Source organism: Myxocyprinus asiaticus, chromosome 14, assembly GCF_019703515.2.
Source record: "Myxocyprinus asiaticus isolate MX2 ecotype Aquarium Trade chromosome 14, UBuf_Myxa_2, whole genome shotgun sequence".
Lineage (NCBI taxonomy): Eukaryota > Metazoa > Chordata > Actinopteri > Cypriniformes > Catostomidae > Myxocyprinus > Myxocyprinus asiaticus.
This window is the reverse complement of record NC_059357.1, coordinates 41977546-42003656: the sequence shown is the minus strand read 5'-3', so window position 1 is coordinate 42003656 and position 26111 is coordinate 41977546. Positions and strand designations below refer to the sequence as shown.

General features: G+C 39.6%; 1 protein-coding gene across 1 annotated transcript; it reads left to right on the top strand.

Annotated features, from left to right (window-relative positions):
• The first annotated feature begins 849 nt into the window (after positions 1-849).
• LOC127451156 (glutamine-rich protein 2-like) lies at positions 850-22607 on the top strand. The gene is made up of 13 exons (XM_051715627.1): positions 850-1195; positions 1927-2484; positions 2681-2803; positions 3784-3858; positions 3953-4117; positions 9392-9510; positions 10160-10222; positions 10360-10461; positions 11864-12100; positions 13249-13414; positions 13524-13635; positions 21349-21468; positions 21915-22607. The coding sequence occupies exons 1-13, from the start codon at positions 1175-1177 to the stop codon at positions 22079-22081; spliced, it is 2028 nt and encodes a 675-aa protein (XP_051571587.1). The 5' UTR covers positions 850-1174; the 3' UTR covers positions 22082-22607.
• The last annotated feature ends 3504 nt before the right edge of the window (positions 22608-26111 follow it).

Below are 26111 nucleotides of genomic sequence, written 5' to 3'. Positions count from 1 at the left end.
ATGTCAGGTAACGTAATAACATTATTTTTATGAACTTTGAAATGTCGCTTAACTTGTTAAGTAAAATAAACTGCAACAGTTGAATATATTATATTTACGTCTTGATTGAGGCTCTCCACCGGTTTATTTAACAGATAGCAGCGATCTTCCTAACAAAGTGAGTAGCTGGCCAACCATCTCCTTACTGAATAAAACAATGCACAAAATAAGATGAGAAGAATTTAAGGAAAGCTAACAAAGCTTGCAGATGTAATAACTTACCAAGATCAGCTACAGAAGACATTGGCAATTCTGTTTTTGTCTCGAGTGTGGCTGACTGAATTAAACACCCTGGATAGTTAGCTGGCTGCCCAGTGTCCAAGACATCGCTGGCCTGTCCTCTGCCGCTTATGCTTAGGTTCTTCTTATGGTTCCTGTGCTGCAATTTTGTCAATTAGATTATGATTTGGTCAACTGTCCGATTGAAGCCGACGTGCATCATTTCATATCTCCTCTTGTACTCTTGTAATTTTTCCTTTTGGGATCTCTCTAGTTTATCTAGGATCTCCGTAGAAAACGATATTGCATGTTTCGTCCACGTTTCCTGAACGTTTTTGATTATTGACATTTTTGTGGATTTTTGTTGTTATAGAGTGAAGAAGTACTCGCTGCAGACAGTATCCAGCCAAAATGTTGTTGTTTGGGATAACGTTACCTGGTGACGAAACATTGTCTTGCCCTCCACCCCCTGACATAATCGGTTCCTTGCGTTGAGACCAGCAAGCTTTTGTGGCTGGTGTTGTGTCGAACTCTGTTTCCCCGACGGCATCTGTTTCCCCCCAGCAGATCCGTATGGGGGGAACAGTATCTGATGGTAACATTCTCTGCTGTCAGAATCCATTCCCCCATGCACAAATCTAAGCCTAACCCTTCCCTGCCCTACCGTACCCTACCTACCCTAACCCTAACCTACACTACCCTACCTACCCTAACCCTAACCCTAACCATAACCATAACCATAACCATAACCCCATACCCTTTCGGGGCTAGGGGGAAACAAATTGCGACAGGGAACACAATTCGATACAACACTGGTACGGAACCAGCTTTTACGCCCCGGAACGGCCTTTTCTGCGGTGGAAACATGCAGAACAGTTCGAGAATTCACATCAGCCCAGGAACCCTCCCCTGAACCATGACGGCAGAAAAGGGCTATGTGAGTTATAAGTTCTGGTCCCATGGAAACCAGGAAGTAATCATGTTTAAATAAACAGTTGTGAGTGTGATTTGGAGGTTGCATTACCGCTCTGACATTAAAGTTTTAATCCACTGACAGTTAGGTTTAGGTTTGGTTTAGGGTAAATTTATTTATTTATTTGGTAAGTAGCCATGTAATGAGCAGGATAATGTACAGTTAGCTAGTCATTATCACAAAAATAAACCCTTTTAGGTCATGATCAAGTCCTGATCTTGACCGCCTGACTGTACATTGTCCATTATGCCTTACAAAACTCTTTGGTATACAAACATTTATTTTTGCATTCCTGTAGCCTGTTTTTTCAGGTGCTTGTCCCAGTACTCAAGAATCAGTGCAGTATATAACCAGTACAGATGATCTGGATTATTCATGGATATGTATAACTTAGAGCATGTTTCATTAGTGGATGCAAACTGATCAGTTGTTTGATATCTTTGAGGTCATCTATGACATATAGTAAATTACACACACACACATACTCATGTAGGAGTGCAGTAGTGAAGCTGGATGCGAAGGTGGAGGGGCTGATGAGAGAGAAGGTGAATTACAGAGCAGAAGAGGGGAGCAGCAAAGACAGACACCTCCAAGAGCAGGTCAGACAAGCAGAGAGAGAGAGAGAGAGAGAGAATGCTTCCATGTCTGTCTATCTGTCAAATATCCTAACATGTAATTTTATGGTTCACCTATAGTTGAACAGCCTCAGGTTGGTTATTGAGGATATGATGACCTCATCCTCTCCATTCTCAAAAAGACAGCAGCAGGAGCCAGTAATGTTCAGCAAAGACAAGGGTCACGTCCAGGGTTTGGATCTTGCTCAGGGTCTCATTCAGGGTTCATTTCAGTTCCAGGGTGTGGGTCAGGCTCAGGGTCACGTCCAGGGTTGGGTTCAGGGTCAGGGTCACATCCAGGGTTCGGTTCAGGATCAAGGTCATGTCCAGGGTTTGGGTCAGGATCAAGGTCATGTCCAGGGTTTGGGTCAGGTTCAGAGTATGTGTCAGACTCAGGGTCAAAGTTCGGGTCACGTTCTGAGTCAGAGTTCGGATCACGTTCTGGATCAGAGTTTGGATCAGAGTCAATGTTCAGGCCAGGATAGAGGTCAGGATCAGCATACTGACCTCCAGGATCAGGGACAACATCAGACAGAAGGTCAAGATCTGGAGCAGGAGATCAGTCAGTTGTTCCAGTGCTTTGACAAACCGGAGTCCATGATCACTCCCCTGATGGACCAGGAACATGACAGGTGTAAGGTACATCACATACATACAGACAGTAAGGCACAAAGATGTTGTTAAAGGGGAATGGAGGTCAACATTTCACAGAAAAAGTATTAGTAAACTTATAATTCTGACTTAATTCTGATTGGATGAGCAACTATTAAAGTCATTGTAAAATGCTGAATCCACACTAGTGTGACCACACGTGTGTATGTGTGTTTTCCTGCAGAACGCTGAGTTGGTGACTGATGTGCAGGGAGCCATACTGCAGCTACAGGCCGAGTTAAAGAAACTCCACAGCATATCCAGCCACCTGATAGAAGAACATAGCAAGAAACAGATTCATATCGATGTGAGTAAACACAAGGAGTGTAAAGGCCAAAACATAATCTATGCAAGTACATGAATGCAGACACTTCTAGCTACGCATGCTCGATTTTGTGTGTTGTTGCATTCCAAAATGTGTCAGACCACAATTCATAACACAACGCAAGTACGAGTTGCATTCTCAATGAGGGGGGCGCTATAGCGGACATTAGTGTGTACTGTCCTTACTTCTTACAAGCCAACTTCTACCATGGCAGAGCAACAGTTTGAAGATAATAAGTAAGTTAAAGTCATTATATTTATAGTAACTTACCTGAATAATAACACATTCAGTTTGATGTTTGACAGTAACTCTATCGCCCCCTTGAGTACAGAGGTTCCTGCCGCTGTAATGCAAGAATGCACAGTATTTGCATCTGCGTATGTGTACTTGCGTAAAGTATGTTTCTGGCCTAATGGAGTGAGAGGAAGACAAGGCTTGTTATCGAACTGTGTTAACTGAGAGACGATTTGATTATCTCTTGTGGGCTTTTTAGTTAAGTATAATCAGTTTAAAATTGCTGTTCATTGATATGCAATTATTTATAGGGATAGAACAATTTGCTTTGTTCAATCCAATGAATCAACTAATAATTGGCAATTTTGTGATCATTGGCATCAGTTGATAATTGTGTCTGCGACACAGTGACAAAACAAGTTTTGAGATAAAATATAAATAATTACATCATTAATTTTCACTAGTTATGCTAAGTTGTTCCAATTTGAAAAACCTTTTAATAGACTTAATTCAGTGCATTCTGGGAAATGATGTGTTCTTCCAACATAGCCTATAAAATGAAAGTTCATTTATTAAATATGATTAAATATAGGTGTGTTAAATATACATTTCTTTAATTTCTAAAAGATTTCACAGGTTTCAATATCATTGTGAGGATAACTTTTCCCCACAAATATAGACAATCAAGATCATACACAGAGAGACTTAATAAATTGTGCTTCTCTCAGCATTTGTACAAGACTATGGAGGAGCTGGACGAGAAGAAAGCTAATAAGGAACTGGTAGAGATGGAGATTGAAAATGTGAGTAGTTGTTTCTTTATACAGTTCAATAAAAATCAATCAAAGTCCATCTGATCTCTGTCAGTCAGTGGATGTTATTCGTTTTGCCCCTCAGAAAGCAGACAAGCATGCTCTGGAGAGCAAGGTGAGCTGCATGCAGTTTGACAGCGTGACGGAGCAACTGAATAGCATGCTGCAGGAGCTGCTCAGTAAGATCAGTGGTCAGGAGCAGGACTGGAACAAGATCATGGAGAAGATCTCCACAGAAATGGACTGCAAGGTGAGGAACTGAACAGAGCTAGTGGTTTACCCTCTGATTTAAACCTCAAAACAAACAACACATTTTTAAAGTCATTTCACATCTCTGCAACACTGTGTCATTCGGAGTGTAAATATGTTGAATGTTCCATACTCGCTGACCTAATGATTTACTTAAAGTACCCCCTGAGAGTTCAAGTAATGTTCTAGCCTTTCAATAAATATAAGGACTATAAGATCAGAGTAAAATGTTATGTTTTGATCATTTTAATTTGACACAATTGATTATATAGCGAAAACAGTCCCACACTTTCCTGTTGGTTGATAAAAACTCATTATATTTATTGAGAAAATACTGTTTAGGTCTTACAAACTTTGTGTTATATTTAGCAATTAGGTGAATTTCCTGAAACCTGTCAAGAACATGTCTTGGTCATGTTTCACACCAAAATCAAAAGAAAGAAATAAGAAATTAGATTTTGCTCTGTTTTGCAGTTTTAAATTCTGATTACTGTATTGCAAGAAAATATCATTCTCATAATTTCGAACAGGATAATATGCATCTGAAGTCGTTGATGATAAATGTATGATAGTATGATGATTATCATACATCTGTGCACATCTGTACACCACATTTTATCACAGTTAAGGGGGTTCACCTCATGCATAAAAACACCCCTTATCGGTTGTAAAATCACTATAATACACAGCCTCTCATGGTTTATTGCTTTATTTGGTCATTTTTGACCAAAATAAATTTTTCCGATGTAATTAAAATGGTTTAGTTTACCTGAGTGGTACAAAATTTGACTGAATTCAATAAGTCTAAAGCTATGTTTGCACAGGCAGAAAAAATTTCATTTTTGGCCAATCTGACTCAAATCTGTGTAGGTTTTAGTAGTCTGAAAAGGACAAAAACACAAAAAAATCCTATTTTTACAAGCCTGATCCAAACCACATTCGTAGGTGGTTTGGAATCCAATTAAAATCAGATTTTTCTTAATGCATCTCAGTCTGAACAGTCAGATCAGATTTAATGCGGATTTTCAGGGCATGCGCGAACCAGCTGGCTGGTGTTTTTTACGGACATTTTCAACCTTTCCCTCTCTTTGTCTGTAGTCCCCACATGCTTTAAATCATCCACCACTGTGCCTGTTCCAAAGCAATCCAAAATAACTTGCTTAAATGACTGGCGTCGTGTTGCTCTGACCCCCATCATCAGCAAATGCTTTGAGAGACTAATCAAAGATTACATCTGCTCTGTGCTGCCTCTCTCTCTTGACCTGCTGCAGTTTGCTTACGGATTCTTCCCAGTTTCTTCCCAGAAATCCTGGACTTCCTGTCAAGCAGACGCCAGGTGGTTAGAATAGGCAGCAACATCTCCTCATCACTAACCCTCAACACTGGAGCCCCACAGGGCTGTGTTCTTAGCCCACTCCTGTATTCCTTGTACACACATGACTGTGTGGCAACACACAGCTCCAATGCCATCATTAAGTTTGCTGATGACACGACGGTGGTAGGTCTGATCACTGACAATGATGAAACAGCCTACAGAGAGGAGGTGCACACTCTGGCACACTGGTGTCAGGAGCACAACCTCTCCCTCAACGTCAGTAAGACAAAGGAGCTTGTGGTGGACTTCAGAAGAAAAGACAGAGAACACAGTCCCATCACCATCAATGGAGCACCAGTGGAGAGAGTCAGCAGCTTCAAGTTCCTGGGTGTCCACATCACTGAGGAACTCACATGGTCCATCCACACTGAAGTCGTTGTGAAGAAGGCTCTTCAGCGCCTCTTCTTCCTGAGACGGCTGAGGAAGTTTGGAAGGAACCACCACATCCTCACACGGTTCTACACCTGCACTGTGGAGAGCATCCTGACTGGCTGTATCTCCGCCTGGTACGGCAATAGCACCGCCCACAACCGCAAAGCACTGCAAAGGGTGGTGCAAACTGCCAGACACGTCATCGGAGGTGAGCTTCCCTCCCTCCAGGAAATATATACAAGGCGGTGTGTGAAAAAAGCTCAGAGGATCATCAGAGACTCAAGCCACCCGAGCCACGGGCTGTTCTCACTGCTACCATCAGGCAGGCGGTATCGCAGCATCAGGACCCGCACCAGCCGACTCCATGACAGTTTCTTCCCCCAAGCAATCAGACTTCTGAACTCTTGATCTCCCACGATCAAAATACATCAGCACTGCACTAATTACCCTTACTCTTATATCTCACACCGGACTGTCATAAATTATATTATTATTATATTATATTCTCTCTTAACAACTGACTATCAACCGACAGCCTGAATGTCAATACAGTACAAAACTGTACATTCTATATTTACTACTATATATACTTTTTTTAAATATATTTTTATTTTTTATTTTTATTGAATAATGTGTATCTATATAGTGCGTATTGTATACTGTACAGTGTATGTTATTATTTGTATATTGTTGAGTGTATTTATGTGTATATCAGATGTTTAAATTGTGCTGTGTTAATTTGATGTTATTGTAAATTGGTACTGTCTCATCACTGTCACGACTGTATGTTGATCGGAACTGCACCCAAGAATTTCACACACCATTGCACTTGTGTATATGGCTGTGTGACAATAAAGTGATTTGATTTGATTTTATGTGTTTTTTTCCATCATATGTTGTGCGCAACGGGTTGTATCATCAGGTGTTGCGATGAGAAGCCAAGTACTGCATTCCAAACGGCATAAGCGATGCCTTCACAGGACGTTTCGAGGGGAAAACAATAATGATGGCCACACTGTAGGATCGGTACGAGAGAAGTTTCAATAAAAATGACTTAAAAAGTGAGTTCAGAATGATTGTTTTATTAAACTATTCAGCCCTCCGACAGTGAAAGGTGAAGTATGAGAATCTCTTCTGAATGGAATGCACCCAAATGTCATATATACTGTATGTTACAGGACAGCAAAGCAGTGCAAACCTCTTTTAAAATAATAAATTGGCTTTACTCACCCAAAGAGATGCGCTAAGGTGCAGTAACACACACTGGCTGCAATCCACCACAGCGCGATGAGGTTGAATACAGGACTGTCGCGAGGAGCATGAGGTCTGAGAACCACGTCTGGGTGGGCCAGTAGGGTGCTACCAGGACGACCTGCTCCTCATCCTCCCTGACCTTGCACAGAGTCTGTGCAAGTAGGCTCACTGGGGGAAACGCATATTTCCGTAGGCCAGGAGACCAGCTGTGTGCCATCGTGTCTATGTCGAGAGGTGCCTCGGTCAGGGCGTACCAGAGCGGGCAGTGGGAGGATTCTTGGGAGGCGAACAGGTCTACCTGTGCCTGTCCGAATCGACTCCAAATCAGCTGGACCACCTGAGGATGGAGTCTCCACTCTCCCCTGTGGGTAACCTGCCGTGACAGCACGTCCGCTGCAGTGTTGAGGTTGCCTGGGATATGAGTGGCTCACAGCGACTTGAAGTGCTGCTGACTCCAGAGGAGGAGACAGCGAGCAAGTTGTGACATATAACGAGAGCGCAGACCGCCTTGGCGGTTGACATATGCTACCGTTGCTGTCTGAACTAACACGTGCTTGCCCTGGATCAACGGCCGGAACCTCCACAGGGCGAGCAGAATTGCCAACAACTCGAGGCAGTTGATGTGCCAACGCAGCAGCGGGCCCGTCCATAAGCTGGTGGCTGCGTGCCCATTGCAAACAGCACCCCAGCCCGTTTTGGAGGTGACTGTCCTGACCACGACGCGCCTGGAGACCTGCTCTAGGGGAACACCTGCCCGTAGAAATGAGAGGTAGGTCCAAGGGCTGAAGAGACGGTGACAGACCGGCGTGATGGCCACGCGATGTGTCTTGCGGCACCGTGCCCATCTCGGGACTCGAGTCTGAAGCCAGTGCTGAAGCAGTCTCATATGCATCAACCCGAGTAGGGTGGCCACCGCTGAGGATGCCACATGCCCCAGGAGCCTCTGAAAGAGTTTCATGCCTTCAAACAGGTCAGCACCGACTGTGCGCACTCGTTCGTGAGGCGCGCTGTCAATGACACTGAGTCCAACTCCAAACCGAGAAAAGAGATGCTCTGAACTGGGAGGAGCTTGCTCTTTTCCCAGTTGACCCAAAGTCCTAATCGGCTGAGGTGCGAGAGCACCAAGTCCCTGTGTGCACACAACATGTCCCGAGAGTGAGCTAGGATTAGCCAATCGTCGAGATAGTTGAGAATGCGAATGCCCACTTCCCTTAATGGGGCAAGAGCTGCCTCTGCGACCTTCGTGAAGACGCGAGGAGACAAGGACATGCTGAAAGGGAGGACCTTGTACTGATACGCCTGACCCTCGAATGCAAACCGCAGGAAGGGTGTGTGTTGAGGTAGAATCGAGACGTGAGACGTGAAAGTACGTGTCCTTCAGGTCTACCGCCGTGAACCAATCTTGATGCCGGACGCTCGCCAGAATGCATTTTTGCGTCAGCATCTTGAACGGGAGTCTGTGTAAAGCCTGGTTCAGTACTCCCAGGTCCAAGATTGGCCGCAACCCACCGCCTTCTTTCGGTACGATGAAGTAGGGGCTGTAAAACCCCTTCTTCATCTCGGCCGGAGGGACAGGTTCTATTGCACCCTTCTGTAGGAGGGTGGCGATCTCTGTGCGCAAGGTAGCAGCGTTTTCATCCTTCACCAAGGTGAAATAGATACCGCTGAACCTGGGTGGACGCCTGGCAAACTGAATCGCATAGCCGAGTTGGACGGTCTGGACCAGCCATCGCGACGGATTGTAAAGCGCAAGCCACACATCCAAGTTCCGCGTGAGGGGGACCAAAGGGACAACGTCGTCGGACGTACCGGCAGGCGGGGCCTCGCGGTGGGGTGGAGCTCGAGGTGCCACACCATGTCATGGTCGTGCTGAGTCTAGGGACATCGAAGCACTTGGGAATTGGGCATTCCAAATTGGGGAGAAAAGGGGAGGAAAAAAAAATTCTGGAAACATTACTGTAAGGAGAATTTGGAGGTAAAATGTGCTTTTTGTCATGAAAATAATGTCACAATGCCAAAAATATTTTTCTTTATGTAATATAGCATCTCTTATTTTCATTCGATTTTGGGGTGAAAGCAGAACTAGACATGTTTTGGTGAGATTTACATATTTTTATATATAATTTGCCATTGGTATTTTAATGACAATCTCACAAACCACCTACAGTTCCATCATGATCCATTCATAGTTCATGAATCAACTGCTGGGAAACTCTGTCTTAGAGGTAATCTCACGCGTAAGTTTTCTAATGTGCTGTGTGTCTTGGTCTGTAGTTGAACCGGATTGAACTGGATCCTCTGAAGAAACAGCTGGATGATCGCTGGAGGAGCATTCACAAGCAGCTGCAGACACCTCCAGCACCCGAGCAGGACGACGCTGCAGGACTCAGGAAGTGAGGGGCCACATTTTTCGCTCCTACAAAATTCTCTTCCAATAAACATTAAGCTTAGTCTCGCCTCAGACACTATACACATTTGACATATATTGCCCACACAAGATGGTGGAGATGGCCAGTTCTAATCTGATTTTTGGGGGTAGAGGCCAGTGTTGGGGAAGCTACAGTACTTTGAATCTGTAGCTTCCAAAGCTACAAGCTACTCATAACTTAAAGATGTTAAACTACAATCAAGCTACTCTTTAAAAATAAAGTAGTTAGCTACATTGAAGCTATTAAAAGAAGAAAATATTTGTAGATACATAATAATCAGATGATATTATTTAATTCTACAATCAGTTCTGAGTGCTGCCAACAGCATATGTAGTTTTTGAAATGTGTCAGAGCGAAGTTCATGATGCAACACAAGTGCGTATTGCATTCTCAGCGGGCTCATCAATCAGGCATAAATGTAAATCTATAAATTTGCGTTGCCATTTCCGTAGAGTACTTGCATAGATTATGTATCTGGCCTAAGTCTTTCATTAATACATTCTCAGCACTTTCTCATCCATTTGACTAACATGGTAGTGCTCTAAAAATATGCAACATACTGTATAATGAAAGCAAACCTGATTGTCTTTGTGTCCTTCTCACTTTGTCAAAGGCAATTATTGGCCCCCTTTCACTGCATCTCTTGTGACCGCCCAGTGGATATGACACCAGGACAGTATGTATAAATTAGCAAGGACAATAGTAAATACTTTGAAGTTGCACACAATTTTTTTGTTTCAATTCAGATGAAGAGAATGACTTTTTGGAGTGTAAAAACTACATTAACTTCTCTGACACTGTGAATGGTTGCAGGCACTTGGTTACTCTGCCCTCTGCCCCAGGACTGCCCACTCACAAGTCCAACCGGCCCTATACTGTCTACGAGCTGGAACAGGTGCGACAGCACTGCAGAAGGTAAGACAGGTCACAGTGATGTCATATCCTCCACTCTCAGCACGTCGTCACAGCTGTTGCAGTGGTTGTCCAGAAGGGGGAGTCACATCCCAAATTTACATAACTGAGGGTTATACAGATACCATGCGGTAGCCTTGACATGAACATTATTGTTTTATATGTTCAGAAATTTCCTTTAATCTGGGTCAATATATACTTGGAACTGACATACAGTGGCCCTAAAAGGTATTTGGACATTAGATGATTTGATTAGAATTGCATTAGATACCAAAATATCAAAGCAAGTGGCATTTATTTTAAAGAAATATAGCACAAGCATACCTTTCATGCAAAACATTTACTAAAACGTTGGTTAGGTTTTTAAATGTTACAACAGTAGATATACTGTCTTTGTCTATCACTCAACCAACCAAGCTTTCAACCTTCTAATCGCTCTTGAAACTACCCAAATATTCAAACTGCATTATGCCTCAATTAACTTCAAACCTCATGGGATTTTTTATAAACTGTCAGACAAGGTTTTGTCAAGCTGGCTTTCAAATTGTTTTTGTTTTTTTATGAACAAACTTTCAATTTTATAATGCAATGGCAATCAGACATGTTCAAGTGTGGCATTAGTGTCCAAATAGGTTTTGGGTCTACTGTAAAATACACTGGAAACTAAATTACATACTGATCACATGATCAATTATTTAAAGGGTTAGTTCACCCAAAAATGAAAATTCACCCTCATGTCATCCCTGATGTTTATGACTTTCTTCTACATAACACAAACTGAGATTTTTAGAAGAATATTTCAGCTCTGTAGGTCCATACAATGCAAGTCAACTGGGTACAGAACTTTGAAGCTCAAAAAAAGCACATAAAGTCTGCATAAAAGTAATCCATAAGACTCTAGTGGTTTAATCCATGTCTTCAGAAGTGATTTGATAGGTGTGGGTGAGAAACAGATCAATATTTAAGTCCCTTTTTACTATAAATCTCCACTTTCAAACAGCCATCCTAAGCTCTCTTCTCTCCTAAGAGTTCTTCTTCTTTTGTTTTTGCCGATTCGCTTTCTTCATGCGTATCGCGATCTACTGGAAAGGAAGGAGAATTCATAGTAAAAAAGACTTACATATTAATCCGTTTCTCACCCACACCTATCATATCGCTTCTGAATACATTTATTTAACCACTGGAGTAGTGTGGATTACTTTTATGCTGCCTTTATGTGCTTTTTTGAGCTTCATAGATCTGGTCACCATTCACTTGCGTTGTATGGACCTACAGAGCTGAGATATTCTTCTAAAAATCTTACTTTGTGTTCAGCAGAAGAAAGAAAGTCATACATTGTCATTTTGGGTTAACTTTTCCTTAAATAATTTGTTCATTGTGAACTCCAGCTGTTTATTTGTCTCAGCCTGACACCAGGCAGTAACCAGGATAACTTCAGGATGGCTTGTGTTAAGAGGGGCATGAGACAGGATCAGCGCAGTTACACTTTAATGCACAGACAAATAGAGCAAGAGAACAGTCACTTTCCTACATCAAAGGCCCCAGAGCATCCTTACAGCCAGACTCTGCCAGAACTTGCGTGGCCCCGTCCCCGGCCCACCATGAGCCCACTAAAGAAGAGCAGCCGGAAACCCAGCAAACAGTGAGTCAGACTCGCGCCACAGCTGGCAGCCTGGGAAACACTGAAAAAGAGCCTTATTGGGGGAGAGATTTCTTAGTGCACACCAGTTGCCTTAAGGATTACAAACTAACAAAAGTAAAGGGAATCATAAGGAATTTCATTCTGATTCCACTTAAAGATTACCAAACAAAAACAATACTAACTCATGAGTTGTGTGCCTTTTTGACTGATTCATTAAAAAGAACCTGCACATACGAGTCATTCTTCTATGAACGGTATGTTTGTTTTAGCGTGAGGATAACACAACAGAAAAACCGTTTTGTATTACCGATTCGCACAGGATGAAAATCACAGAAATGCTCTGGTAATTATTACATAACCCCATGTCCCTATATAAAACTAATCCTTTTCGAATTGGACTTCATTTATGTTGCATTTCTGTTGTCACTGAACAGTGGTGCAGGAAACAATGCCAGAGTGTTTTAGTAATGTTTTCCAATGTAAAAGCCTACGTTTATTGTGTTAAAACAAAAAACGACCTCCCTACCCCAAACCTTTAACCTAAACCTAACCGATAGTGTCATAAAACCAAATGAAAAATGCTATTTCTGAAGCAACCACGTCATTTTGTGGTGCTTTTATGACACCTTTGGCTCATGTGTCAGCTCGCATGACATTCAGGACTCGTCCTTTGCATCGCAAGTGCAACACTCTTATCAGTTGAGCTACCGCGCAGTTTGGTCACACTTAAACTGAATACATTAAAGTGTACCCCATTACAAGTCATGCACTATAGTAAAAGTGTTTTGATGCATAAGATAGCATTGTGTGAGAAACAGAGCAAAAAGAAAGTGTTTGTGAACTGATTATATGCCGTTATACTCATGATTTGCGTGAAAGAGAATAAAAGTAATTGTTGCTGTAGTGCCTCTAGTGTTCATTCAACCAGGAAACTGCTGTGAAATAAGGCATGCAAAAATAATTTCACAAAAATGCAGGAATGGTAACATGATTCTATAAGACAGGTTGTAAAAAAATGGATGCACAACCCATTTCAACACATTGTCATATCGTGTAAATAAGGCTTAAAACTTTATTGTTGACTGTCATGCAGCACACAGGTACAAGTTAATTATTACCAGAATGTTGTGTTACGTATCATTGTGCAGTGAGCGGATTCCAGAAATGGCCGATTACAGTTATCTGGCCCGTAGCTGTGGGGGCAGTCATACCCTCACCTACCCCCATCGCCGCTACACCCGCCTCCAACACATCACCCACCTGATCCAGTCTGAAGAGGAGAGCCAGCCCGTGTCCTCTGGACCACCCATACAGGTCTGACATGTGATGCTGGGGCCCAAATAACGGAATCATTTGAAATTTTCATATTTACAGAACAATGAGTAGCTTAAAGGGGTAATGGGTGTCTTCTCTGTTTCTTCAGGCAGAAGTGGTGGACATCTTGGGTATGGATGGACAGGTCTACAAGGGCCGTATGAGTAGCAGAGCAGTCAGGACCACAGAGTCCAGACTACCCACCATCTCTCCAAGAGAAGGCAAGATCTCATATCACTGTCATACATCTAAACTGTATGCACCCTTAAACAAGCTGCTTGCACGTGTATTCAATCCCCCTCTCTTTCGAATCATTTGTAAAGCCACCTTTATTGCAATGACAGATTTAGAGGAATAGTTCACCCAAAAATGAAAATTCTGTGATTTACTCACCCTCATAGTGTTCTGAATTCATATGCTGTTAAATCTTAAGAGGAACACGAAAGGAGAATTATAATTTTTTTCATGTTGCTCTTTTCCAAACGATGGTTCATAGAGACTACAGCTGTCCGGCTCCAAAATAGTAAAAAAAGTACCATAAAAGAAGTCCAAATCACTTGTGCATTGTTCTCTAAGTGTTCTGAAGATATAAATGTCACAATGAGGCGATATACGCAGGGATGAGGATCCAAATGCAGCGTTCAAAACCAAAATACTTTAAGAAATAAACAAACACAAAATCAAACAATGGGGAAAACAACAAAACAACCCTGTAGGGGAAAACAGGAATCCAGGCTGGGGCAGAGGAAAAATGGGGAACAGGACCAACCGGACCACACAGGAATCTGGAAGGTGAACAGGATGGCAGCTACACTAGAAAACACACAGGACCGACTATATAACTAGATACAAGGCTAGAGAACAAGATGAGACAGGGAACAGGATACAAGGCAAGAGAACAAGATAACAATATGAACTGGCACTGGACAGCAAACACGAGGAGACTAAAATAGGGAGAGAAATCGATAGGGTTAATTCAGGGCAGGTGTTAACAATGAAACAATAACGGGCAAACAAGGAGGCGGGGTGTGACGTAAGACCGAGAAGCACGCGGCACTCTAGAAACAATAACAGAGCCTCACAAGCAGGCAAAACATCCGATTGGCATGTGCACACATCTCCCAGACAATGAGGCGATATACACTCATGCCAATCGACAAACAAGACTAGAGCAGACACTTGTGTGAGAGTTCGGCCACACACACACCCGACACCTAACCAAAGTGACCGAACCTCAGCACAAACATGAAGACAGCTCGCGACCGGTCTAAAGATGCATCTAAAGTCACGTCTCTAGACATATCTAAAGAGGCATCTAAAGTCATGTCTCTAGACATATCTAAAGAGGCATCTAAAGTCACATTTGAAGACACACCTAAAGACACATCTAAAGTCACATTCAAAGATGCATCTAAAGTCGCATTTCTAGACCTATTTAAAGGCATCTACAGTCACATTGAGTCGCATTTAAAGACACATATTAAGATGCATCTAAAGGCACATCTAAAGCCATATCTAAACTTGCATCTAAAAACGCATGTAAAGTCGCACCAAAAGTTGCACCTAAAAACACATCTAAAGTCGCATCCAAAGATGGATCTAAAGTCGCATTTCTAGGCACATCTAAAGATGCATCTAAAGTCACATTTGAAGATGCATCTAGTCACATGTAAAGTCGCTTTTAAAGTTGCATCTAAAGATGCACCAAAAGACACATCTAAAGTCACATTCAAAGACGCATCTTAAGTCGCATTTCTAGATGTATTTAAAGACACATCTACAGTCACATTGAGTCACATTTAAAGACACATATTAAGATGCATCTAAAGGCACATCTAAAGCATATCTAAACTCGCATCTAAAACCACATGTAAAGTCGCATCAAAAGTTGCACCTAAAGGCAGATCTAAAGTCGCATTTCTAGACACATCTAAAGATGCATCTAAAGGCATATCTAAACTCGCATCTAAAAACGCATGTAAAGTCGCACCAAATTTGCACCTAAAGATGCATCTTAAGATACATTTAAAATCGGAACTAAAGATGGATCTAAAGACACATCTAAAGTCCCATCCAAAGATGGATCTAAACTCGCACCTAAAGACCCTGCTAAAGTCGCATCTAAAAACTCATCCAATGTCTTTACATTTGAATTTGACTGAGGGTGAATGAGATTTTGTATGCTTCAGCAGAGCTTACAGTGAATAACGACTTAAATCACACAAAGCTATTTAATGTCTTTAGAAGACTTGGAATATAGCGCACAAGTCATATGGACTACTTTTATGGTACTTTTTATGGAGCTTGACAGACATGGTCACTGTGAAGTGTCGTTGAAAAGAGCTACTCCTTTTGTGTTCCATGGACAAAATAACAAAATGCAAGTTTGGAACTACATGAGTGTGATAAACTGATGACAGTATTTTAAATTCTGGGTGAACTATTTCTTGACTGTGGGGTTTTTATCTATAAAGTGTGGTAGTTATTTTAATGATTTATTGGTCTAGGCCAATTTTACGACAACTGTGTCCTCATTAAGGCAATTGATTTTCATCTGAGAAAACTTTCTGCAAGCTGGGACTAAATACCTATGCAAATGACATATTTTAGTTTGTTTTTTTTGTTTTTTTTCAAATGATTTCTCATTTCAGTGCTTAGTGAATCAAATATTACATATTCCAATAACCCTAACTCTCTTATCTTATTGATCTGTAATTCAATAAGATGAGGGAACTGGTTATTATCAAACTACAGTATATTAAGACAACATGTGAAAACAGTTGAATGAGTGATGCTTGTTTTGGAGGCTGTTCATTGAAGGTAGAAGCTGCTATTGTGTCCATGACAATATCCAGACGGGGCCTCATGGCCCTGATCACGACTCTATTATGCAACACATCTTAACTATGATAGCATCACAATGTCCGTCTGTACTGTTGGCCCACTTGCTGCTCTGTCTGGAAGACTGGGTCTGGGATGCGGAGGGGTAAAGACTGGCCAGAAAGGGGCAGAAGTGAGAAATATAGAGATGTCAGTGAAAACAATTGTGTAGTTTTGCATCCATGTTTTTAATTTAAATTCAGTGAATAAAGACTTAAATTTCAGTCTGTTCTTCAAACAAAGCTATCATATGGCTTCAGAAGACATATGACTAAAAGCGCACAAGTCATATGAACTACTTTTATGGTGCTTTAAAAATGTTTTTTGTCTTTTTTTGAGCTTGACAGACATGGTCACTTTGAACTGTCATTGTATGAAAAAGATCTACATTTTAGTTCAGGATTCAAGGTGAATAGGGCTGCTGAAGTTTAGGGCGGGCAGACAGGCATTAGATGGACTTGGATGGGGGATATGGGACTTGTTTACCGTTCCTTGCTGGAAAGAACTGAACATTTCTTTGTTACATAATAGCAGAGCTGCAATCAGGAACCATCTGGAAGTGAGAATAGACCTGGAGGAAAACTGGTCTTAGTTTTTTGCCCTTCGTTGAATCATTTATTCAGAGAAACACAGCTGAAAGTCAAATGAATGAAGTTGGCAGATGAGCTGTGTCATGCTTGACAGAGCAAATGTTTGGCAGCTTGTGCGTGTCATGTAGTGAAAAGGTGATTTATGAAATTATGGGCAAAATTATTTAGGTCAAAAGTTGTCCTATTCCTAATAGAGCACAACAGTCTGGTTCTGGTTTCATTTTAATCTTGTAATATCCCATAGAAAAATATATTTTTAGCAATAATGTATAAACCTTTCAAGACAGAACTACTATGAGGTTGTTCAGCAATGATATATGCTTCTGTAGTAGCCATATGTCTATGTGATGTTAACGTGATTTTAAAAAGGGTGTTAATTAGTGAATTTTTGGTGAAGAACTACACTACTCCATAATCATGAAGAGAGCTTCACCAATCAGAGAAGACACTATTAGCATGGAGCAGGAATCAGCCACTCCCTTTAAGCATTGCGACTGATGGAATCGAGTCTATCTTCCTACACTCCTCATTAACTTGTATATCAGCATATATCTGAATATTTTGCAATGAAATTACAATATACTGTATTTTCATACTTGTTTATGTATTTTTATTAGGGCTGTCGATTTAACGTGTTAATTCAATATATCATGCCCACGGAGTGTAATAAGGAATATTCATTGTATCTGAGCAATTCAAGCTTGAAGTACCACCTGTTTTCTCCAGGGGGCAGTAAGCGAAACTCCAGCTGTATAGACAACGCACAGCTTTTACAGAGAACAAACCACACTTACAGACTTACAGAGATTTTATTCATAATTTAAATAGAACTATTTATAATTATTTAATCATTATATATTCAATTGAGGGGCTTTCTAAGCAAATATTTATTTATGTGATTAATTCAATTAATTAATGATAATTAACTTGATATCAAAAAAGGAAATTCAACTAGTAAAAAACATAATAATTAATTTCTGTAACTGTATTTTCACTTGTAAAAGTTCACAATGATCTGTCATCCACTCCTGTTCAAATCTAAATTAGATATCTAAGACTACGATTAATTTCTTACTAGTTGATACTCCAAATACACATATCAGCTATGTACTAATTTCTTTTCAAATGAATTATTTTTTTATATCAATGAATTCATTGTTACAAGTATAAATATATTTTCCTTATTACAACAATTGAATTACAACTAGTAAAAATGCTTACTATTTACAATACCAAATAGTATTTTTACTAGTTGTAATTCAACTGTTGATATCTGGAATGGCCATTTACACAAATGATGTGTTGGATTTACTTATAATATACAGTATATGTAGCATTTTTGCATCACACTTTTTAAATAAATTCAACTTATGGTAATTTTATGTCTGCATAACTGGAAAACCTTTGTTAGATATACAGAAATGTTTCAGTTCATTCAACTTTATTTACTTAAAGGTGTACTCAGTAATTTTTTCTTCATTAAAAATAGGTTTTACTTATGAAGAAATTCATCGTAATTTTGAAACATTTATATAAAATCATGAGCACTCACATTAAACTGAAGACTCCAGTCATATCAGTAACCTTATAAAAGCTGTTTTATTCTACATGGAGAGGGTCCACACATGGGGGCTGCCATGTTAAAATCACATGACCAGCTGAATACTACTCGCTTAATCTCAGTAACCGTCCTGTTATTTGACACTTTCACTCATTGATTAAAATAATCATGGCTGACTGTGAATACTACATTTCTACAATAGCATTGGAAACTGAAAACTATTGATTTTAAATGATGCTGCATCCAAACCACTAGGTGTCAGTGTAAGTCCAAGATGACACAAAGACAAAAGTAACTGAGTGCACCTTTAAAAAGCTATTTCATAGAAATAAGATTTCACAACTAATAGCATGTTGTTTCAGATTAACTTTAATAATATTGTTTTTTACATAATTTAATTGGCTCAATATTAACAATATCTGATTCTTTAGGATTCCCTAAAGAAGTGCAGATAAAGCTACACTTCAGCTATGCACATTCACATGTACAAAATAAATCTACGTGGATTGAACAGGATCCAATTTCACCAACGGGAAAAATAATCACCTTAATTTTGACTTTACACAAAACAACTAATTACAGTAAAACAACATCAGTAATACCAAAAAGAGCTTTAATCTTTATACATTTTTAGAAACAACTAATTCAATGCCCCAATAAGTTCCTATTGACCAAACAAATGTGCTTAAATTATTCAAGCACAATGGCTTATGGGTATTCCCCACAACCTCAGTTCTGTACTTGATCGTTTGAGTTAGTAGTATTTAAAAATAATAATTTTATGGATTTGTAAGCCAAAGAAGTTCAAGGAACTCACAATTATTCTTTTACATTATGTATCATTCTAAGTTCACCTTATAATTAAAATTTTGTGTTGTACACATTAAAGGTGCAATATGTAACAATTTTCATGTAATATTCGCGTTTTTTTTTTCTTTTTTTTGCCAGTGTGTGAACGGCTTGTAACGCAACTTAAAAAATTAGCCCTTCCCGGACTTCCTAGGTTGTCTATTAAAGCCTGTAAACTGATTTTCATGCGAAGGGAGCGGGTCGCTTTTCCCAGGAAAATCCAAAGGATGTGACGTTTATGCACACTCCTGAGAGCCTTGCCTCAGACAGTAATAGCGTCTCTTCCACTATTCAACAGCGACAACAAACTGCAACACTAGGTAACGTTATCTTAGAAATGGAATCCAGCAAACGTCCAGCTCCCAGCACAACACCGACTCCTACACAAATTCTGGGTAAGCCAAAAAAACAAAAAACAAAAAACATTTATCTACTGAATCCAGTATGTTTAAGCGGGAATGTGATCGTGGTTGAGTGAAAACTAGAGTAAACATCGGCAGGGCATTTGATTCCTGGAGGGACCTTCGTTCGGTTTTGGGGATCAAAACCGACCCTGAATTGGCATTCTTCTTATTGGACAGGTAAGCTTACATAACTGCAAAGCATGTGAAATAGAGTGCCATAAGGATTGATCAGTGTAATTTTAGCTAAACTACAATAACACATGAAATGAATGCTAGACAATGTTCAAGATAATGCAAAAAGACCCATTCATTAGTGTAACGTAACTTGATTATACAGAATATATAAACATTCTATTATTATAAAACAATAGTGCATCGATATATCAAAATGACAGTTGTGATGGAATCACATCAATACTGAATTGTGTCAACATATTTATAATGTACAGTCTATTTTATAAACAGCTACTGTCATCATCCACCAAATTTATCTGGCAGCTATTGATAAAGCTAGCTAGCTAACGCCGACATTGACTGCATTTATACGATAGCCTATGTATCATGCAAAGAAAAGCGATTACTACAAGCTACAGTCTCGCATAGTCAGACCTATATCCACACTTTGTTTTAGCCCTGTTCCAGCACTGGAGAGTCAAATATAATATACAGTCTCAAAGTCTGTAGTGAAGCAATCATAACTGTGTAATTTTAATTATGCTAACTCATCTGTCAGCATGATGTTGGTGAATCACGCTGTCTCTTTGTACGTTACGTCATTGTTTTGGCCGACGCTCGCTCGCGTCCCTATGGAGTGTGTGCACGAGCACGAGCATGAGCAACAGGAAACTTAATGGCCACAGGTGTCATTAATAACAAGGGTTTCTGAATCTTACATACTGCACCTTTAATGCAAATTAAGTAAAGCTAAAAATGTTATAAATATTAACATTTCTGAGTAGAAGCGATTTATTTTCTTACGTTATGATTGTTGAGCCAACAAATCATTTTGTTTTCAGTGTAGTAACAATGTTATTATTAATCAAAAAAATTACATTTTTGCTAGTACAAGGTACATAGCTGATATGTGTATTTGGAGTACCAACTAGTACAAAATGAATAATAGTTATCTGTAGTGAATGACAGATCATTGTGAAATTCTACTAGTGAAAAAATTACAACTTTTACTAGTTGAAATCCCATTTTTGATATCAAGAATAGCTATTTTTTGTGAGCAATTATGTCATCTTTGATATCAAGAATAAAAGTTTTACTTGTGCAAACCTAATTACTGATATCATAAATTAGCATTTTTACTAGTGAAAACTGAATTGACTGAATTTATATCTATAAATCATATCCTGCACGTGACTGAATGTCAAAAGAGCTTGAGATACTGTAAGTTGATTAAAAGCGACTATCAAATGCGTAAAAGTTGTTTTTGTGTTTTTTAAAATTTTTGTTTTTTATAAAATGTTTTGATGTAAATTCATCTCAAGCTGGTTGGTTTTGTTCATGGCTTAGAACTTTATAAAGAAGTTTTTTTTGTTTTTTTTTTTAATACTTGAATGGTATAAAACTGAAAAAGTATGTATTCGGTGTTGCGTTCTATTACCCTCATGTCTGACATTTGGATTGTTGCTGTTGCTGCAGGTAACTGCAAGAGCAAAGACAAGGTCAACTGCCTGCCTTCCCAGAGGTCCAGTGGAGTGGATGCCGGCCGTGGAAGTCCTGCACGGCCACAGAGTGCCAAAACTCAGCGCAGCCACTCAGGTGGGTTATGAAGAGCCCATGAATGCTGCATGCTGATCTTAAATACAGTCACTGCAGGTTAACACTTAGATTGTTGGGAACACATAGGTGCTGCTCTTGACCTTTGTGTCTAAGTTGAGGTTTTTAAAGGTCCCACAGGGCTCAAGGTCTGTATGTTGGACTATTAGCTGATTTTATCCCTGAACTGAACTTTGTTATAAATAGACAGAGGTCAAAATAGTCAAACGTAAGCAACGAAAGTCTATTTTTACGTTCCAGATGGCTCTGAAGTTACATTAATGTTTATACATTATACTGGACTTCTACTTTTTTACTAGTCGCTCTTAGTGCCTGAAACATGCCTTGCATTTACATGTAAGTTTTACGACCCCCAATTGTACCTGATGCAATTGTGGTTGTAAGTCAATGGTCTGTCACCTTTAACCTTTCCCTATGTACTCCCACAGCTTCCAGTAGCTCAGTGCGAGAGCGGCCCACGTCCTCCATGGACAATCTGTCCCAGGGCATCACGCTCCAGTCCTCATTCCATGACACCACCACCGAGCCCAAACAGGGACTGGAGTTCAACAAAGACCTCAGCCAATCAGAGGATGAGCCGGTGACATCACTGTAGAGCTCGTCCAATAGGAGCTTCTCCATTGTTTGAATAGATTGTTTACAGCTGTGGGTGATATGAGCTCTGTTTGTGTACAGAGGGGATTGTGAACATGTGGCTGTGAAGAAACTACATACAAGATTCAATAAATATTTGTATGCATATGCGTCAGTCATATTAAAAATGCAGTGTTTGTCTTAATAGTAACATACTCTAGCAGTCAAATGTTTGGACACAAATACTGAACTTGGTTTTGAACATTTTCTCAGTCAGTTACATAAAACCCTTTGCAGCTGTTTGCAGTGTGTCACAGACAAACTGTGCATTCAAGCTCATAACATTGTCATTTTTTTTTCATGTGCATTGTTCTTCTGTGTACGGAAAATGGATTCCGGTTAACATTCCTGAGGGTGTTTAAACATATTTTTGTGCTATCAAATGACTCTTTCTGAAGAATCAGTGGGAGGATTTTGTACATTCTTTATGCCTGTTTGACCGCATATCTACCTCTTAAAATGTGCAGCTACTGCTAATAAATCTGCAATCTTATCAGTCAGTTTTACTATTTTAATCTAAGCATTTTATAATGATAACATGTCCCACTGTTGCACCTCTTTTACTATCAGTTGTTAGATCAATTTAAAGGGTTCAACTCAACCTAAGTTCTATGGACAGTATCTGTGATATGCTGTGAGTTACTACAGAAAATAATTTTGACTCATCCCTCATATTGTAAAAATAAGCATAAATCATGTTTACATTAATGGGGCCAATTCGTAAACGTTAAAATACTCAGTTAGCCACAAGACATAAACAATATGTGTATTAACATGATTTTAGTGTGATAAAATCACTTACTAACCTTTTCTGTGTACAGTTATAGCCAAATGTACAACTTCGTTGCCATCACGACATAACGCCATAAACCCTAAAACGACAGTAAAAATTACAATTTAAACAACTTTACAGCTCAAATTATACAAGAGTTTTAACAGAAGAATTAAAGACCTTTTATAAAATTATAAGCTTCACATTTCTGACTTTAAACCCTCCAAAAATGTTATCTTCCATTGTTATTGTTTTTTTGAGTCTAATTTTTATTTTTGTGGTAATCAACATTATGGCACAAATGCTGTTGATTGAACCTAACATTTATTGAATCCAGAGTATTCCTTAAATAGTTGGCCTCCATGTGTTCTGCACAGTGAAATACACTGTAGCAAGATGAACAGTGTTTCATGTAGCTGTTATTATATTGTGTACACAATATGCAGTATTTTACTAGAAAGCAGTATTGACCAATTAGCATCCAAAATCCAGATGAAAGCCAAGCTGATAATCAGTATACCAGCACTCTTGATGCTTAAAGATGCAAAATTCTGTTTAGATGACCCACACTGAAAATTACAAAATGCTGATAAACACACACCTATGACCTCACATTTTATATTAATTACATTGCTTGACAACCGTAAAGGGCCAACAGGTAGACTTATGAACTATAGGCTATTTCTTGGCATTAGAATTGTTTATTGTGATTATTAATTTTAATACATTTTATTTTTTGAACATTGGTTTCTTTTATCATATTGCTGGTTTATTAAAGCAACAAGTTATACATTGCAGTGATTTTACTATGTGTTGTGCCTAGCACCCCATACCCATGGTTAAATAACTGTAACACACAGCCTCTAATAGCTTGTTATTGCTTTAGTAAACACTTATTGAAAGCATAATAGAGCGCAACCTTCTGGTTCTGGAAGTAAAAATCACATTCATTTTCTCTATAAGGGATTTTATTATTAACGATAAATTATACACCTTTAAAAACAGACCTACCTTGAGCTCCGAGGTTGTTTATCGACTGTATATCAGGCACGTGTCGTGGGCTTTGAGACTGGGCAAGCATCAAAGATTTTTAATACACATTATTAAACGCTGTGCCCAAATTACATTATATGGGTGAGTGTAATGTCACGGAAATGTTATAGACGAAAATTGTTGCCTTAGAACCCACCAGTCAATTGAAACTATTATGTCATAGTGACGAACTTTATGACCAAATTGTTTTAAATTCAGGACAGTAATATTGCTCATATCACACAAATTAAAGATTGTCATATATTGAGCTGAGCATGTTTATGTCCATTAAATCATACAATGAACCATAGTGCCAGAAGCAGGGCCGTAGCAAGGTATTCTGGGCATCCTGACTGTCTATTGCTCAGGGCCCCTTGGAGTCACAAGTTCGAATCCAGGGCGTGCTGAGTGACTCCAGTCAGGCTTCCTAAGCAACCAATTGGCCCGGTTGCTAGGGTGGGTAGAGTCACGTTGGGTTAACCTCATCATGGTCGCTATAATGTGGTTCTCACTCTCGGTGGGGTGCGTGGTGAGTTGTGCGTGGATGCTGCGGGGAATAGCGTAAAGCCTCCACACGTGCTAGGTCTCCGCGGTAACGTGCTCAACAAGCCACGTGATAAAATGCGCCGATTGACGGTCTCAGATGCGGAGGCAACTGAGATTCCGCCACCCGGATTGAGGCGAGTCACTACGCCACCACGAGGACTTAGAGTGCATTGGGAATTGGGCATTCCAAATTGGGGAGAAAAAAATACAGTTTATAATTTGTTGTGGGGCCCCTAGAATTGTTACCACCTTTCACCCCACTAGCTACAGCCCTGGCCAGAAGACATACAACAAAAAGAAAAAGAAAATATTGCCAATTATTGCCAGGCTATATGTTTCAACATCATAAGCCTCACACGTCACTCTTCCCACAGTTCAGAACCACTGGAATGGACAGCAGCAATGAAATAATCTGACCACCAGTGACAACAATCTTAACCTGAATGCAAAAGGCAAATTTAACGTAGACATGGCAGTCTACACCCCTTAATATCAGACACTGCGCTCTAACGTTAGAACTACACAGCCTGGCCTACACTGATAGCATGACTGAAGGAAGGAACTTCTGATTGGCTTACTCATTTTGGTAAGCATGCTTACCTTGGCCATTTGTATTGGACGTGATTAAATCTGAATGAACGTACAGAGTTGAATGAAAGAGCGGTAAACAATGCTTATACCTGAGGGTGGCGCCAAAGCGAATAAATTAATAACTGTCTGAGCTGTTCAACTGAGATAAAAGATGACGAATTTGAATGAAAACAGTAGTTTATATTAACAATTATATTTAAATATTTCATAGTGTCATTTTTCTTTTCACCCTTGTCTTAGTTAAGCACTGCTTACCTTGCTTGTATGGACGTTCCTTGTTGAATATGGTTCTGTTGAAACCATCAGTCCACATTATTTCAACTTAATTTTTTAAAGTTTTGTTTAATAGCTGAACTCCTGGTGAAGAACTACACTACCCATAATCCTTAAGAGAGATCCACCAATCAGAGAATCGTGGCCAACAATGCGCGCCAAAAGAGCTTTTCAGCGAGTGCGTACTTGCAAGACGCACTGCAAATTACGTAATCGAGTCGGTCTCCCTTCACTCTCAAACTACTTATTTTTATTTGTCTGAATATTTTGCAATTGAAGTGAAATATATTGTTTCTATAACAATATATTTAAACAATAACTTTATCAATAGTTTTATATTTTTACATAGTTTTCCATCGTTTATAATTTGATTACATCATTCTTAGTGCTTCAAAGGATTGTAATTCATTACCTTATTAAAGACGTTAAGTACAGTCTTATACATTTGTCTTTTTGTCCATTTTTCAAATATTATTTTGTATTTTTTTTTTGCTTTGAATCAAAGTTTGTAATGTTGTGAGTCACCTCGGAGCTGGTTGGTTTAGTTCATGGCTTAGAACGATTTTCTGAAGAACTTAGTGAAATCCATATGGATGAAATCAATGGGAAAAATACTTTTGGAACCAAGATGGCTGAAAAAGTGGGCGGACACTGTTCTGCTCTATAGTGATCTTGTGTTAAATTCATGTTAATGCCATTGTAAGCTCTGTTTGGTGTGGGAACTATCTGAACGTAGCTGCTTTTTCATGCTCTGTTTCCAATTTATAGGTTCAATTTA

Excerpts from the sequence above, each read along its gene's own strand:
- LOC127451156 (XM_051715627.1), top strand. The coding sequence starts at position 1,175 with ATGACGGCAGAAAAGGGCTAT. Across the intron at positions 12,101-13,248 it reads AGCCGGAAACCCAGCAAACA|TGAGCGGATTCCAGAAATGG; the intron begins GTGAGTCAGACT and ends ATCATTGTGCAG. Across the intron at positions 13,636-21,348 it reads CACCATCTCTCCAAGAGAAG|GTAACTGCAAGAGCAAAGAC; the intron begins GCAAGATCTCAT and ends CTGTTGCTGCAG.